The sequence below is a fragment of the Mastigoproctus giganteus genome, chromosome 12, assembly GCF_048544385.1.
Source record: "Mastigoproctus giganteus isolate SK-2022 chromosome 12, ASM4854438v1, whole genome shotgun sequence".
In the NCBI taxonomy this organism is placed as follows: domain Eukaryota; kingdom Metazoa; phylum Arthropoda; class Arachnida; order Uropygi; family Thelyphonidae; genus Mastigoproctus; species Mastigoproctus giganteus.
In genome coordinates this window covers 163,128,065-163,146,217 of record NC_143586.1, presented here as the reverse complement: position 1 = coordinate 163,146,217, position 18,153 = coordinate 163,128,065, and the positions used below count along the sequence as shown (strand labels likewise).

At 35.9% G+C, this 18,153-nt stretch overlaps 1 protein-coding gene across 1 annotated transcript in view; it reads left to right on the top strand.

Annotated features, from left to right (window-relative positions):
* Window positions 1-17,640, top strand: part of Hou (GID complex subunit 8 homolog protein Houki) — a 99,640-nt gene extending 82,000 nt beyond the window's left edge. Inside the window, exons 4-5 of the mRNA XM_090385992.1 lie at window positions 10,394-10,591; window positions 17,281-17,640. Of these exons, the coding sequence (XP_090242118.1) occupies window positions 10,394-10,591; window positions 17,281-17,457 (375 nt within the window). The 3' untranslated portion in view covers window positions 17,458-17,640. The remainder of the gene's footprint in view (window positions 1-10,393; window positions 10,592-17,280) is intronic.
* The last annotated feature ends 513 nt before the right edge of the window (window positions 17,641-18,153 follow it).

The following is an 18,153-nucleotide window of genomic DNA, read 5'->3' as shown; positions in this document are numbered from 1 at the left end:
CATCAACATATCTTCTCCAATTCCTAATAGGAAACGAACACCCACTAAAAACCTTACTTTCCAACTCCTCCATGGCCAGATTGGCCACGGTGGCACTAATGGGTGAACCCATGGCAGTACCGCGAACCTGCTTATACATAGTTCCTTGAAACAACATGGTAGTACTAGCTAGACATAATTCTACCCCGGTGCAAATGTCTTCCACACCGAGAAGTGATCTATTACCAAGGGAGGCATCCCTGGTCAATGCCATTTTTACACAATATACTGCATGACTAATAGGAATACATGTAAATAAAGATATAACGTCAAAAGAGATCATGCTCTCATCATCATTTATAGTCAAATTCCCCACAAAATTCACAAACTCTCTACTGTCTTTAACAACATATTCGGACTGCCCCACTATGGGTGCAATTAATTTAGCCAAGTACCCTGATAGCGCATAGGAAGGACTCCCTATAAATGAAACTATAGGTCTCAAGGGCACTTCTGCCTTATGAATTTTTGGCAGTCCGTAGAATCGCGGGAGTTGACTACCTGTAGTGTGTAATGACCAGTAAGTCTCCTTGGAAATCTTCTCCGTGTTCAATCAGGATTGTATCAGTTTATTGACTCGCCGTTCCAGCCCCACCAACGGGTTCCTCTGGATCACCTTATAAGTGTTATTATCTTGCAGAAGATCCAATGCCTGTTGCAGGAAGTCATATCACTGTTGAAGAAGGGAGCTGACGCTCCCGAAAGCTTCAGATTTTTAGCGCTTTTAATGTTTTATATTTTAGCAAATTTTATTGTAAATGATCTTTTATTACAGTTTTTAGCATTCCGTAATAGTTTATTGTAAATATTTTTGTGTAAAGATTGTAGTAATATTAAATTTTAAATTTTATTCAATGGTCGGTGTATGAATTTATATATTCTTAGACATGAGTTTTCCCGACCTCAGAGGCCTCTTTCAGGATATTTATTTAGTACTGTATGTATATTAATTAAGTTATGTATATAAGTGTAAATTTATTTGTATTTTGCTAACCTGTGGATAAATGATTTTTACATGTCATTTAATTCTGTTAATTGATAATTGACTTATCAATTATAAGGTGTAAATTTGTGCTTTATATCTTTATTTTTATAGCCTGTGGATAATATTCCTCCGATTTTCGCTTATTAGAATTGCTGTTTAATAGAATCAAAATTCATTTTGCAAATCGTATCACAATAACCAGCACTTACTGCAATTATTTTATGGCACCAGCATAAAAAAAATAAATGCTGGCTTGTTCGGATTATTGACGCTTGGGTTTTTGATGCTCTACTGTAATAAATTTAACTTTAGTTCTTTTGTACCCCGCTCAGTCTGATTCACCTTCTGAGCTTGACATATAATATTTTGATTTTTGACTTAAAAAATTTTACATTCTCATTAAAACAATGCACATTAAACCATGCTCATTAAAACAGTGACACTCCCTCTCCAAATAAATCCCCAGGTATCTGATGATAATTGCATATATCAGGGAGACTCCCTGGCTCCAAACCAGATTAAGATTCCTGCTTAGCATACCTTTCAGTTGATGTGCACAATATTTCTAACAGATATTTATAACTTAATTTTTATTCCAGTGTACGTAATTGGACTTGAACAAAATATTATTTGAAGCAATGTGGAAGCCTTTGCTAAATTTGTGATCTAGAATTACGATAAATAATAACTGCCAAATCATCGGCATAAGATACAGAGTTCATTCTTCTCTTGTCCAGCACCACATCCCTCGGGGTCCAGTTCTGGTCCCAGAACTGGACCCCGAGGACATCCTTTTTTAATTTTTCTAGTCTCTTCACTATATCTAGTCCTTATACACTTGTCTTTCACTAAAATATCCACCAAGGACTGAGCATTTAATAGCTTTAGCTCTGAAATACATCTTGCCTCCATAATAAATTAAATGCCTCTCTGAAATTCACAAACAATTTTAGAAATACAGACCATCATATCCCTCAACATATTTCATAACCCTATATATGGCATCCTTGGAAGATCTATCTGGGTTAAAATCATATTGCATCTTTGTGGATAATTATAAAGGATTATATCTCATCAAGTGGTTTGGACACAATCTTTCATAGACCTTTTCCATATAAGAAGAAGAAGAGTAATCAGGTGATGTGAACTAGGATCATCAGGCAATCTATCAGAGCTCTTCAAACTAATTTTCAGTAAAGCAGCCTTGCATTCTTGCGATAAAATGCCTTTTCTTAAACACAAATTGTACATATCTAAATATTATTGTAGATTTTAGCTTAAAAAATTATTTCATTATAGAACCTCCCCAAAAAAAAGTCCGGTCTGGAACTTTTTTTTTGGGGAGATTCTAATCTCACAGTCATCAGAATTATACACTAAATTCTTTTGTTAATGTTCTTTTTTTTGTCAATATTTTCTACCTGATGCTACATAAACTTGCTTTCTTACATCATATGCCGCCGCCACCACCACCACCACCACCACCACTACTACTACTACTACTACTACTACCACCACCACCTGAAATCAAGAAAATAATCAATCTAATATCTTTTCTGTTGAATCAGACCAATAAAGACTGATTCTGTGCCCACTGTATAACACACATGGTTAAATTTACATTTCTTAGCTATAACTTTACAAATAGTGTTCCAAGGGTTTGCAGCCCCCATAATTCTCCTAGTATTCTTTCTAGTTTTATTGATGGAATGAACATACTCATTTCTTGAAGTCTATACGCTTGTTTATAATGATCTACCAAGTCCCTCGGGCCTACCTTCTCACATTCTGCAGACATCTTGCCTTCTGCACATTCTTTCTTTTCAAAGATTGTCATACATTTCATACCTCCTCTACATTTGCAAGATGAATAATATGGTATAAATCTAATTTACATATCTTCAGCACCTAGGTTCCTTTATCTTTATCTTTCATTTATTTTCACCCAACTTCTCATCAGATTCAATCATAATATTCTCGACTATCCCAGAATAACCTATTCAGGAGCAGACACAACTTCAAAACTGATTACCTTACGATCACTAGTGGTTATATCCCGAATTACTTAATTTTTAATCCTACCCACTGTTGACATAGTGCAAATAGTTAAATCAATTAAAAGTAGCCATGTATGGAAGGGTACGTAGAACAGTGGCTCTGCTCATTAAGTGTACCATATTCAGAGCAGAGAGAGAAATTATTCACGCTCTTGTGCTCGATTATTGCTCCTCTCTCCATCCCAGATCTGGAAAAGGGCATTAGAATCCATGCTTATGACGATATTACTTAGATGACTTTGATGATATTACTTAACACCTTATCTGAATAACTCGAGTGCAGCTGAACAGAAACATTAAATTGACAATTCAGATAAGCATAATAAATAACTAAAAATCATCAGCTTAATTTACGGTACTCACAAGGCGAGTACCGTAAATTAAGCTTTTGCTATTGAAACTTAGTCCAATCACACGGTATTTTAAGACATTCTATAATTTATTTGATGCTAAAAATCATCAATAATCTCAATATATTGCATGTCTTTGTGCATAAATATGCACAAAGACATGCAATTAATAACCACAAGTACTGAGTTTGTCATAAATAAAACAGCTTGAGGATTGTCTTCAATATTACGAGGGCCATTCAATAAAGAATGATCATAATTTTTTTTTTTTTTCACAACTGCCTTTATCATCATTTATCATTAATCATCCAGACATTAATCATCCATATTTTGATGGTCCTTTTCAAAGTAATCACCATTTGATGAAATGCACTTACTACGTTTCTGCTGTTCTTCAGAAATATGGCAGAAGGCATTTTTTGATATGCATTTGAAATTTGCCTCCAACGTCTTTACAACTTCTTTTGATTGGAAATGTTTTCCTCGCAGCTCCTTCTTTAACTTTGGTTTTAAAAAATCTCAGGTGCAAGGTCAGGGCTGTAAGGCAGATGAGGAACACATTTGACATTAATGCTGACTAAATATTCAATGACAGTGTGATGCAAGATCTTGCATTGTTGTGATGCAGCATCCACACCTACCTGCGTGCAGTTGTGGTTCATTTGTGATGAATGTGATCCTGCAAAGTATGCAGTACAGTTCTATAGTAAGGTCCTGTAACAGTTGTATGATATGGCATAGCATGCTGGTAAACCATTCCTAGAATGTCAAAAAAGGTGATGACCATAATCTTTCCTGCAGAAGCCACAACTTTTGCTTTTTTCACTGTTTGGCAATGATGTAGGCTTCTAAACAGAGCTTTGTTGCTTACCCTCTGTGTTGAAGTGGTGAACCTATGTGTCATATGCCATTATCACCTTTTGCAGAACCTCACCATCAGTAACCATCCCTTGTAGCGCTTGACAAACCTCCATGCAAACTTGCTGTTACTCAGGTTGCATAGTCTTGGAACCCAGCATGCACAAACACATGTCATATACAAATGGTCATGGAGAATACTGTGCATACTTCCTACTGATATTCACAACATCTCTGCCAGTTGCCTTATTGTTATGCAGTGATCTTCTCTCACCATTACAGAAGCAGTGTTTATGGTTTCTATGAAAAACAGTGGTTGCAGCTCCAGAACTGCAGATTTCTGTAATTGAATCACGTCCATCCTTAAACATTCTAAACACCTGTGAGCTGTGCTATATGGAAGCACAGATCGACTATAAACCTCTTTTAACATTTCATATGCTTCAGCTGAACATGCATAAACTTGACCGACCATAAAGGTCACACTGTGCACATGAGTCAACTGTGCAGTTGGTATGTGATGTAGCTTGGTGTGGTCTTAAATTCTGCAGCTCAGCTAGAAATATCTAGCAGTATGGTTGTTTATGAAAAATTATTATGGTTGTTTATGAAAAATTATTATGATTTTTTATTGAACAGCTCTCGTATATTTACCATTCTATACCAATTTGGATACCCTCTTAAGTCATATTTGGCTCAAAAGGCCAAATATGACTTAAGACTCTGTTAATGACTTTATTAATTCCAGGTCTATAACCTACTCCTCCATAACAATATTTAACTGTAAGGCCACACTCTTTGCATGTTGGACATTTTACTGATGAATCTTAAATGTGTTACTCATAATATATTCTTTTCTTTAGAAACTCTAAGGCCCACTAACATAGGCCACTTATCAATGGTTGCACGATCAGCTCAACTTCTTATTGCTACAATTACTACATTTTGGAGAACTCCTTAATGATGGACAATTCCTATACGAATGACTACTAGTGGCATGGCACAATGTCCACATACAGCTGAGGTTATATGATATTTAGCTATATATCTATTGCTGATATGCTAATAATGTTGACTAAAAAATTCTTGATTGTATGAGTAGACCAATCTAAAAAGACTCTGCCAAATGGTGGTACCTTTAGCTTCAAAACCCAATTATTACTCATTAGTTTTAATGAGGGAAAAAAATAAGTTTATTAATTATGCTTAAAATTTCAGTAAAGTATCGTTTTATAATGCAGAACTTAGGTTTGTAGTTGGGATTCCTTGCACAAAACTTTAGCATTACTCCAACATGACCTAAGCCAATATTTACAAAATACAAAAAACCCTTTTAAATTAACTTTTTATGGTAAGAAAAAAAACCTAAAAAAAAAAAAAAAAAAAAAAATTTATTCATTTTGCCTGTAGAGATACTGAAACTGAAGAATAGCGATGGGGGTACTTATAAATAGCAGAGAAGGCATAATTCAAATAGCAGAAGACTACTATAAAGAGTTATACAAGAGCAAGGGAATGATGCCAGCAGTGGGGAAGATGGATTGCAAATTAGTAACACATACAACATATCTGATATTCTTCCTGATGAGGTAGAACATGCGTTGAAGAATCAGAAAGCCCTGGGGGAAGATGAAGTTACTGTAGAGTTGTTAAAATTGGGAGGAAGAGACACGACACAAAATCTGGCAAGACTCTTCACAAAATGCATTAGAAAAGGTGTGACACCTAAGGAGTGGAATAATGCAATCATAGTTTTGCTGCATAAGAAAGGAGAGAAATTGGAAATTATAAACCAATTAGCTTGTTATCCCACATCTAAAAGTTGTTCACAAGGGTCATTACTAACAGATTAGAAAGAATACTTGATGAGAATCAACCGAAAGAGCAAGTTGGTGTTAGGACAGGATCCTCAACTATGGATCACCTTCACGTAATGTCACAGCTAATGGAGAAAGAAAATGAATATAAAACATTATGCTTGGCATTTGTGGATTATGAAAAGGCATTTGACTCCATACACCATAAGGCAATGTTTCGGGCACTGGAAAGACAAGGCATAGATACCCCATATATTATGATTTTGAAGAAAATATATGAGAATGCTACCTCCTTTATTAGACTAGACAAAGACAGTAGTAAATTTAAAATTGAGAAAGGAGTTTGACAAGGAGACACAATATCTCTGAAATTGTTTACTGCTGCCCTTGAGGAAGCTTTCAGAAGATTAGACTGGGTGCAGAAAAAAGTCAATGTGAATGGAGAGTACCTAAACCATTTACGATTTGCAGATGACATTGTGGCCATAAGCCATGATTTCAAGGAATTAGAGGAAAATCTGAGTCAGTTATGCAGAGTTATAAGGATTTTGGACTAAAGATGAATATGGCTAAAACAAAAGTAATGATGAACAAGTATGCCACAGAAAGGGATATAATGATTGAACGAGCAGTAATTGAACAGGTGGAGTCATATACTTATCTGGGACAAGTCATTAGCTGTAATAATGATAAATGGCTGGAAGTCAAGAGAAGAATAAATTTTGGATGGAAAGCATTCAGGAAATAATCACATTACTGAGGAGCAATATCCCAATTTGTCTGAAACATAAAATAATGAACCAATGTATACTCCCCACCATGACTTAGGGAAGTGAAACTTGGGCACTCACTAAAAGAATTGAAAATAAGCTGAAAACTACACAGCAAAGAATGGAATGAATTATATCCAGAATCAGACTGCTAGATAAGAAGAGAAACACATGGATTAGGCAGCAAACTCAAGTAAAGGACATTCTTATCAAAACTAAAGAACTGAAATGGACTTGGGTAGGACATATAGCTCGAAGACATGATGACAGATGGACTAAGAAAATAACAGAATGGTACCCAAGAGGAGCTAGAAGAAAACCCGGAAGACAGCAATGGTGATGGACAGTTGAAATTCATAAGTTCACGGGTAGTAAATGGATGGCCATTGCACAAAACAGAGGGAATTGGAAAGTTGCTGAGAGGCCTTCATCCTGCAGTGGATTGAAAATGGCTGATGATGATGATTAGTAGAGGCATATCATGCAAGAAAGAAAATGTATGCAGCATTAGTCAAAAAACCTCCCATTTCACCTCTCCATTCGTTCCAAATGCCTGTCCAGCTCAGCCTTAAATTTATTTAGGCTATCAATTTCCACAACGAAGGATGAAAGTCTATTCCACCAATCACTTACCCGTTTGCTAAAGGCAAATTTCCACACATCTGTTCTACAACTGTCTTTCCTCAACTTGAAACGGTGCCTCCTCAGGTTCTTAACCTGAGCAAGATGAAGAATCCCATCAGCATTCAGCTTGTTCAACCCATTGAAGGCCTTATACACCTCAATCAGATCACCTTGCAGGTGCCTACTCTCCAGGCACTGCAATTTGCAGAACTTAAGCCTTTCTTGGTAAGAATACCCCTTTGTTCCCCTCACCAATCTTGTTGCCCTTCTTTGTACTCATTCTAGCAACTCTACATGCTTCCTAAAATGAAGCCTCCAGACATATACACAGTACTCTAGGTGTGGCCTGACCATTGCCTTGTATAATGGGATAATCACCTACCCATCCCTGCTAGCAAAATTCGTATACATTATTGACAAGACTCCATGAACTGTCTGCACTGCTCAGCAAACCATATTTTACTGCACAATTACTCCCACGTATTTTTCGTTTTCCACTTCCCTGAGTGTAGTACCACACAGTTGGTACATTTCTTTTCGATTATTGCTACTTATATGCAGTACTTTGCATTTGTAAATGTTAAACTTCAATTGTCACTTCTCAGCTCATTTGCCCAACTTATATAGATCTAGTTGGAGTAGCATAGTCTTTACTGTCGTTAACAACCCTGACAACTTTTGTATCATCTGCAAACTTGCACATTAAACCTGATATATACCTTCATCAATATCATTGATAAATATACAAAACAATAATTGGCCCAACACCGAACCCTGGGGAACTCCGCTAATAACCTTTGTCCACAAATAGCAGTGGCCATTGATTACCACTCTCTGTTATCTTCCACTCAATCATCCCTTTATCCACTGTAGCAACCTACCCTTAATGCCATACCTCTCCAATTTGTACAGCAGTCTTCCATGTGCAGCAGTATCAAAAGCTTTCCTGAAATCCAAGTATATGATATCAAAATTATTTTTGGCATTCAGTTCCTTTGTGACCACATCATAGTATCCAATCAGATTGGTCAGACAAGACCTCCCTTTAACAAACCTATGCTGTGTCTTAACTATTACTGCAGTCTTGTCTAGATGATTCTGCAGTGCTTCTTTAACCAGTTATTCCATTTATTTTCCCAGGAACACAAGTTAAACGAACAGGTGTATAGTTACTTGTCACCTTTTGAACCTCCTTTGTGAATTGGTGATACATTTGCACACCTCCAGTTCATGGGGACCTCTCCTGAGTCCAAGGAAGCTCTCATAATTGTGGCTAATGGTGTGCTTACTTCCTTTGCTGCCTCCTGTAATATAACTGGATAGTCCACTTCAGGTGCCTTTTTTATGTTTAACTTCAATAATTTATCCTCCACTTTGCTCTCAGTTATTACAAAATCACTTAGCTCTCTGTTACAGTTTGATAAACGTCTGGCACTCCCCTCATTGAATAACTCCTCGTGTATGAATGTAGATGCAGAATACTCATTCAGTTTATCAGCTACCTGAGCATGATCATTAATAGTTAACCCATCTATGTTAAGTAGTCTAATGTGATTCATCCCTTTCCTTCTAGAGTTTACATAAGTAAACAACTCTTTGCTATTTTTCTTTGCATCCTTTGCAAAGATTTCTTGTAATCTGTTTTCGCCTGCCTAACCTCCTTTGTGACTTGATTATAGACTAGTTTATACCTGCCATAGGCTTCTGTGTCACCCGATACTTTATATTCATTCCATATGTTTTTCTTCTCTGCCACAAGCCTCGTTAACTCATCTGATATCCATTTAGGCCTAAACCTTGAACAGTATTTCTTAGTTGGAATGAAAAGCCTAGTAGCCTGCACAATTAAGTCCCTGAAATCTTCCCATTTAGAATTCAACGTTGGTAACATCATCAGTCAATCCCACTGTACAGAATTTAAAAACTGTCTCAGATCCCTGTAGTCACCTTTACGAAAGCAAAAGCCTTTCCCTTTAGCCTTGATAGTGGTTACATCTTTAAGTAATTCCCACATTAGTACATTGTGATCACTGTCATCCAGTGGTTCCTTTATCTGCAAATTCTTAATGCATGAATAATCACTGCTGATAATCAGATCAAGAGTACTCTGGTTTCCTCTCGAATATGTTGCTGTAGAAAACAGTCATCCAATAAATCTGCAAAAGTCTTGCTAGTATGTGTGTGTGACCAACTCACAAATTCCAGTCAGTCTCTGGGAAATTAAAATCCCTCATTATAAGACACTGATTTATTGGCCCTCTCTATTTCTCTGCACAATTGCTCATTATACTCATTAGATTCATTAGGCCTATAACACACACCTACTCTCATTTTTCCTTTCCCAGTACTTATGTCACATCAAACATATTCGACATTGCATTGTCCACCAACGTCAATTGGATGCACTTCCTTAGATTTTGTGTTTCTTAACTAACAGCATAACCCATCCTCCCTTCCTGTCAATCCTCTCTGTACACATTGTACTCCCCAAATTCCAATTCTGCACTGCTTATGTCTGTGTGACTCCACTTCTCTGTTATCCTCACAATATCTGCCTTTGACATTTTACAGTAGAACATTAACCCTACTTGTATTTGATGAACCAGAGAAGTCCCCGTTTGGCGACTTAATGCATCTCTTACATAAGCAAAAGATAGAAATCTTCCCCCCACCCATCTTGATGCAGTCAAATCTCTTATATTTGAAATGGTTGTAGACTAGTATTTTTTTTAATAACATATCTTTTATTGAAAGGGGTTAAGAAATAATGGAACAGTGAGTAATATTTGTAGTTTCCAATTTTTGCCATTAATTCTGAGTTAAATTTTTTGTTTCAATTTTAAATAAAAGCTACAAGTATGGATATGAATAAATATGTTTTGCTTTTTTTTAGCAACAACATTTAATAGAATTAATTAGAGAAAGAAATACAGAGGAAGCCTTGAAGTATGCACAAGAGCAGCTAGCTGAAAGAGGAGAGGAAAACCAAGAAGTCTTATCCGAGTTGGAAAGGACATTAGCCCTACTTGCATTTGATGAACCAGAGAAGTCCCCATTTGGCGACTTAATGCATCTGTCACATAGGCAAAAGGTAAAAATCTCCCCATCCTCCCCACCCATCTTGATGCAGTCAAATCTCTTGTATTCGAAATGATTGTAGACTAGTATTTTGTTAATAACATGATAACCTTTTATTAATATAAGTTTTTCAGGATACTAGAGTGAAATTTTTTCAGGACATTATACATATATTTAATAATAATTTTAACTGGTTGATGTGACCAGTGTTTCTGTATTAATTTAAGCCACTGTCTCTATATATACCAATATTAAGTAGAGGGAATGTTTAAAGGTTTAAATATAATCTTTAAATACATAAATTAATCAATAAAACATAAATACAGTATATGTTCAAGAAAACACAAGAAAATTTACCTTAAAATTATGAACTATATATGAACAAATACCAGCATATGAAACTGTTGATTTCCATCTCACCCAAAAATCCACTAATTGCCAAAATCCAGTCTTTTTAAAATTTCTAATTTAGTGTCCAACAAAGAGATTTTCCTATAGCTTTTTACCTTTATCATGTTATTAGTACTAGCTGATTCACTTGGTCTCTTTGAAGTCCATTAAAAGAAAAAAGGGGAAAAAAATGAAAAATTGAAAAAAAAAAAAAAAAAAAAAGGAACAAAATTTAAACTAGAGCCATGTGCTGGTCCATTGTTTCAGACTTGCCTTTGATCCATACGCTCGATAACTGGAACTGCAACTGACCCAAATTGCATTGTTCTGCCCACAACTTAAAATATAAAAACCAAAAAGGACATTTAAGAAAACTTGTCTAAACTTTTTACACATTGGTAATAATCCAAAAATCAGTCCACAGTATCGGTGGTAATAGTTTTATTGTATATAACACAAAAAATTTTTAAATTCAATAGAAAAAATATATTCATAATATAATTATTTTTACACATTTTTTGCTGTTCAGAAAGAGGACAATCATCAACAGTTTCTGGAATTTGCTTTTCTTGAATTAGAAATCCAGCTACAGAAAAATTTATTTCACTGGCTACACTACTTGCAGGAATGGCAAGACTGAATGAGCTGCAGCTGCAAAATTTGGAAAAAAAAAAAAAAAAAAACCCCAGTTGGTAAAGTTAAGTTAATTATGATAGCTAATAAAATTATCTATTCACTCCACATATGTGATTTGAATTTTTGAGATACCTATTTATTACAATTAGATAGAGTAAGAATAAGTGTTTGTATACTTGCGTGTACACCAATGCTAGGAGTATAGTAAATAAGTTTGATGAATTTAAAGTGCTGGTCACGACATCAAAAGGGAATATTTGAGACGTGGTGCCACATGGATGTAAGGGTGCCTCCATAGCCAGGTGGGAAGGAGCAGCAGTGCGTAGCACACGCTTCTTGATTAGACCGGGGTTCGAGCCTGTGACCACCAAATATGGAGGATGCGGAAAGTTCAGGGAATGACCACCACATATCCCCGGAGCAGTATGGCCTTAGTTGCTAATGCTCCTAAAAACCAAATAACAAACTAACAAACACGGATATAAGCACTGCACAATTGGAATTTGGGAAGTACAATGTGTACAAAAAGGATAGACAAGAAGGGAGGAGGGGGTTATGCTGTTGGTTAAGAAACACACAAAATCTAAGGAATTGCATCCAATTGACATTGGTGAACAGTGCAGTGTTGAGTCAGTGTGGTGTGACATAAGCACTGTAAAAAGGAAAATCAGAGTAGGTGTGTGTTATAGGCCTAATGAGCAATTGTGCAGAGAAATAGTGGGCCAGTAAATCAGATTGTGTTATATTGGAGGGCTTTAACTTCCCAGATATTGACTAGAACTTGTGGGTTGGTCCATTATATATAGTCATGCATTAAGAATCTGCAGATAAAGGAACCACTAGGTGGCAGTCATCACAGTGTACTATGTGGGATTCACTTAAAAAACTGTAACTACCATCGAGGGTAAAGGGAAGGGTTTTTGCTTTCGTAAAGGTGACTACAGTGGTCTCAAACTGTTTTTAAATTCTATACAGTGAGATCAATTGATAATATTACCAACAGTGAATTCTAAATGGGAGGCCTTCAGGGAATTAATCTTGGAGGGTACTAGGTTTTTCATACCAACTAAGAAATACTGTTCAAGGTTTAGGCCTAAATGGATATCAAATGAATTAATATGGCTCATGGCAGAAAAGAAAATGCATGGGATACATATAAATTATCAGGCGACACAGAAGCCTATGGCACATGTAATCTAGTCTGTAATCAAGTCACAAAGGAGATTAGGCAAGCGAAGGCAGATTACGAGAAATCTTTAGCAAAAGATGCAAAGAAAAACAGAGTTCTTTACTTATGTAAACTTTATAAGGAAATGGATGAATCCGATTGGTCCACTTAACATAGATGGTTTTACTATTGATAATCATGCTCAGGTAGCTGATAAACTAAATGAGTATTTTGCACCTACATTCACACATGAGGAGTGTGTGAATTCTGGCATTCCGCTCCTTATTCAAGGATTGGAATGCCAGAAGTTTATCAAACAAACAGGGAACTACATGATTTTGTAATAACTGAGAGCAAAATGGAGGAGAAATTGTTGAAGTTTAAACATAAGGAAGGCACCTGGGGTGGAGGGGATCTATCCAGTTATATTAAAGGAGGCAGCTAAGGAAGTAAGGAAACCCTTAACCATAATTATGAAAGCTACCTTGGACTCTGGGGAAGCCCCCACGGACTTGAGATGTGCAAATGTGTCCCTAATTCACAAAAGGAGATCAAAGGGTGACAAGTAATTACAGACCTGTTAGCTTGACTTCTGTTTCAGGGAAAATAATGGAATCACTATTTAAGGAAGCGATGCAGGATCATCTAGACAAGACTGCAGTTATAGTTCAGACTCAGCTTCGTTAAGGGGAAGTCTTGTCTGACAAATTTGATTGGATACTATGATGTGGTGACAAAGGAATTGGATGCAAAGAGTAATTTTGATATCATATACTTGGATTTTAGGAAAGCTTTTGACACTGTGGCACATTGAAGACTACTGTACGAATTGGATCAGTATGGCATTAAGGGCAAGTTGCTGCATAGTAGAATTCACCTATCACGCACTGCAGTACAAAGTTATGAGATACTAAGAGGTTATGATATTCATATGGTGTTAATTAAGTTACCATTAACCTTCTGCTAGTATGTTTGAGGGAAGGGGAAATTACAATCTTAACTTGGCATACTCTTTCACTTCAAAGCATTTTGACTAATAAACATAAATTGGCTGAAGCTACTGTGTGAAGGCATTGTTTTGTGCAGCTGCAGATAATTAAAAGAAACATCAATCTATAACTTCAGGAAAAAGATAGTTTCCAGTTTCCCCAGAAACTGGAAACTGTCTTTTTCCAGTTTCCTGGAAAAAGAAACTGGAAAATGTTTACAGAAACTGGAAAATGTTTAATTGAAAACATTGGAATAGATGGACAAATACAACAGGATCTAGAAAAGTTAGGCAGATGGGCTGAGAAGTGGCAACTGAAGTTTAACATTGACAAATGCAAAGTACTGCATATAGTTAGCAGTAATCCAAGAGAAACGTGCCAACTGTGTGGTACTACACTCAGGGAAGTGGAGAATGAAAAAGACCTAGGCGTAATTGTGCGTCATATATGAAGTTCTCTGAGCAGTGCAGATGGGCTCCTAGAGTAGGTCATGGAGTTTTGTCAATGATATATATCAGAGATAAGGAGATGATTATCCCTTTATATAAGGTTATGGTCAGGCCACACGTTGAGTACTGCATATAGGTCTGGAGGCTTAATTTTAGGAAGGAACGTAGAATTGCTGGAACGAGTACAGAGAAGGGCAACAAGATTGGTGAGGGGAACAAAGGGGTGCTCTTACCAAGAAAGGCTTAAGTTCTGCAAGTTGCAGCTGTGAAATGATCTGATTGAGGTGTAAAAGGCCTTGAATGATTTGAGCAGGCTCAATGCTGATGGGATTTTTCTGCTTGCCCATGTTACGAACCTCAGGGTGCATAGATTCAAATTGAGGAAAGACATTTGTAGAATAGATGTGTGGAAGTTTGCCTTTAGCCAATGGTTAGTTAATTGCTGGTACAGACTTTCATCTGTTGTTGTAGTTGATAACTTAAATGAATTTAAGGCTGAACTATGCAAACATTTAGTGACTGGATGGGTGAAATGGGAAGTTTTTTTTTTATTTTTGGCTGATGCTGTATAAGCTTGCTTTCTTGCATCATATGCCTCTACTAATGATAATGCTAAAATCAGGTCTCCTGATCTTACCCCTGTTCTGTGTTGCCTTTTTACATTCTGTTATTCAATGGTGTTTTTCCTTTGATAGAAATTTGCTGATATCCAGCGAGTTCCTAAAATCGGTGACAAATCCCTTACACTCGAATATCAGCCCATTGCACTTCAACTTTTTTTAAAGTAATGGGGAAATACTTTTACTGCAAATTCTTGAACTATGTAGAAACCTTCCATCTGATCAATGATCACCAGTATGGATTCTGTCAGTCACTATGATAGTGGTGTAAAAGGCATCATTTCGACTGTATCTCATATTGTGCTCATTCTTCACGAGTTACCATGTATTGCACTACCTCAGATAAGTAATGCTTCACTAATGGAGAAGACTGCTTTTACAAAAAAAAAGTTTGTGATATTTAAATTTCCCAAACTTTTTTTATAGGATTTTTAAGATTCTAGGATATTAACGTTATATTCCAAAATTATATCCAGCCCCAAATGATGCTAGCTCTGACACAAGAATGTGCTGGACTCCACTTAGCGGTACACCCTTCAAAATGGCAGCAAGAAGTGGGGGAAAGCAGTGATTGATAGGTTGTGACTCCACCCACCCACTTACTGCATCCCCCTCTCGTTTTCAGGCGGACGTCACTGGACCGCTAAATGCGGAATTCGTTGTGTATGGTTTTATTTGCATGCTGGTTTCATATCTGTGTTGCTTGTTCGGTTGCTCAATTAGTCCTGAGTTTCTGTGTCATGTATCCTGTTCCATCCTGCAGGGAAACCGTTTAATTTTTTTTTTTTTTGCTGCCGTCACATTTTCTTATATTTTTTTTTCTTTATTTCTTTTTGTGTTTTTTTTACCTTTATTCAATCCCAGTGGAGTGAGTGAGTGTAAGAATGTTGCTTGGTTTGAAAAGGGATGGATGTAAGGCTGTGGGTGAATGGTATATGAGTGGGAATTTGATTGCTTCTTAATATAAGTGTTTTCAGTCTGGATATTCAATGAAATTGGCCGAGTGAAAGGATGTTACGGATGGATTTGAGTGGGTGTGTGTGTGGGGGGGTTCGAGAGATATAGAAACCTACAGGCCAGGAATGACGAGGTGAGTTTTATTTGTATTTCAGTATTATTTTCACATCTCATTAACCTAGTGTTGTGTCAGTTATGTTCTTTAAAAATTCTGTTGCATATTGTGCTTATACAAAGAGGAAATTTAATTTGTTTTCATTTGTGTTTAGCGAAAAAAAAGTTAGATTTTTATGCGATTTCGGGAGGGATTCATGCAAAAAGTGGTCGTTGGACGAAAAAAACAATTATAAGTGGAGTCATGTTTTTAATTGACTTTTGTTTGTGTTTAGTGAAAAATGGTTAGGTTTTTTTTACCCGACTTCGGGTGGGATTCAAGCAAAAACTGGTCGTTGGCCAAATGTCGATTACTTTTTGTTTCTTGTTTTGAAGAAAAAAAAATTGCTGTTTTTCTGTTAATTTTTCTTCATTTTAACGCTGACATGTTAAGTTACGTGATATTTTGTCTTCCCCAAATAAATTGTATTTCTGTTATTTGCTGCTCCAAAAAAAATTGCCGTTTAGTTGTTTTTCAGCTCCAACATACTGTTATGTCACATGACATCCGCCATGTGCAGTCTTCAAGAAGAAGAGGGGGAACACAGTGAGTTGGCGGAGTTACAAAACGTACGTCACTGCTTTCCCCCTCTTCTTCTCAATGCCATTTTGTAAGGGTACGTTTTCTGGAGTATTACCCAAGAATGGAATTGCTTAGTGAGAATGAAAAATTTCCATGTTTTACTGCTCAGTTTCAAATTGAATGGCAGGAGTAATTGCCATAATTCTGTTTAATGAGTAATATTACAGAAATATGCCTACTTCAGGGAATGACTGTATTTATGTTGGATATGTTGGATACTGTTCCAGCTTATTAATTCTCTTATTGTAAAAGAATTTATTAACGAAAAATTGTGAAACTAATTGATAGCACATTTTTTTTTGAAAATTTCAGTAATAGGTCAACACAGACCCAGTGATTGGTTCAAGGTCCCTTGATTTAACCCATATGGATAGTTTCCTGTGAGGGGTTATCTCTTTGGAATTTTCTAGAATTAATGATGTGCTAATGAAAAAGTATATTAACAGGTGCATGTATTGAGGCACAAGTCGTAAATTTGAGAAATGTTTAGATCACATTATTGTTTAAGTTACCTCTGATGGTTTTCATTATTTTTCTTAAAGTATTGAAATAAAAGTCTTAAATAACTGCCTGCAGAGGTTTTAAAACTTAAATTATTAACTCAATTTTGATTGCACCAGAATCCTTTACTGTTCAAATTCTTTGTTCAATAAAATTTTTTTAAAATGTGCACGGAAAAGAAATCTGTTGCTTTTTGTTGATTTTATTTCATTCTTATAATAGTTATATTTATTATTATTTTTTTTTTTAACAACAGATTGCCAGTGAAGTAAATGCTGCCATTTTAGAGATGGAAAACAGGGAATCTACAACACCTAAATTGGCTATTTTGTTAAAACTGTTGCTTTGGGCTCAGGATGAGCTTGATAAGAAGAAAGTGAAATATCCTAAAATGACAGATCTTGCTCATGGTATCCTTGAAGATCCAAAATAAATGCCCATATGAAATCTAGCTATTTCTACATCTGTAAGAAGTGAAATCACATTACATTGGTGCCACCATCATCTGTGCCTCGCTATTTACTGTATTTATGAGACTTATGACTCCTTGCCATTTTCACTTCACTCAGAAATAAGATGACTAGTAGGGTTTTTTTTTTAAAGAAATGCAGAAAATGACACCTTAACTGAACACTTACTCTCTGTGGATATTCATATATGTAAAAAAAGTACTGTATAAATATTATTAAATAGTTGATTTCAGAATGTATAAGTTGTGTAGATAGACATTTTTAGTAATTTTGGGAATAAATTTTTCATGTCATTGTGCTAAGCAGTGCAAAACAAAAATAGTATTGCCTAAAGGCATGTATAGCTTCATGATAGAAACTTAAATGCAATAATTTTGGTGTAAGTACAACCTAAATTCAGGTGAACTTTCTGATTCTAAGAAATATGTGTAAAAATTCTAGTAATGGCATTGGTTTCAAAATCTAGGCCAACATTATATTAGCTGTTAAAGACATGCATAAGATTTTATTATCAAAAAACAGTTGAATAATTTCATTGTGTGAACTTGATGTTGGCAAAAACTTGCTTGTCTAATGTTGGAGTCTGCACATAGTCCACCAGTAGTTCGATTTAATTTAAAATCTGTGCTTCTCTTCAAGCAGGCCTGCTTGCCATAACC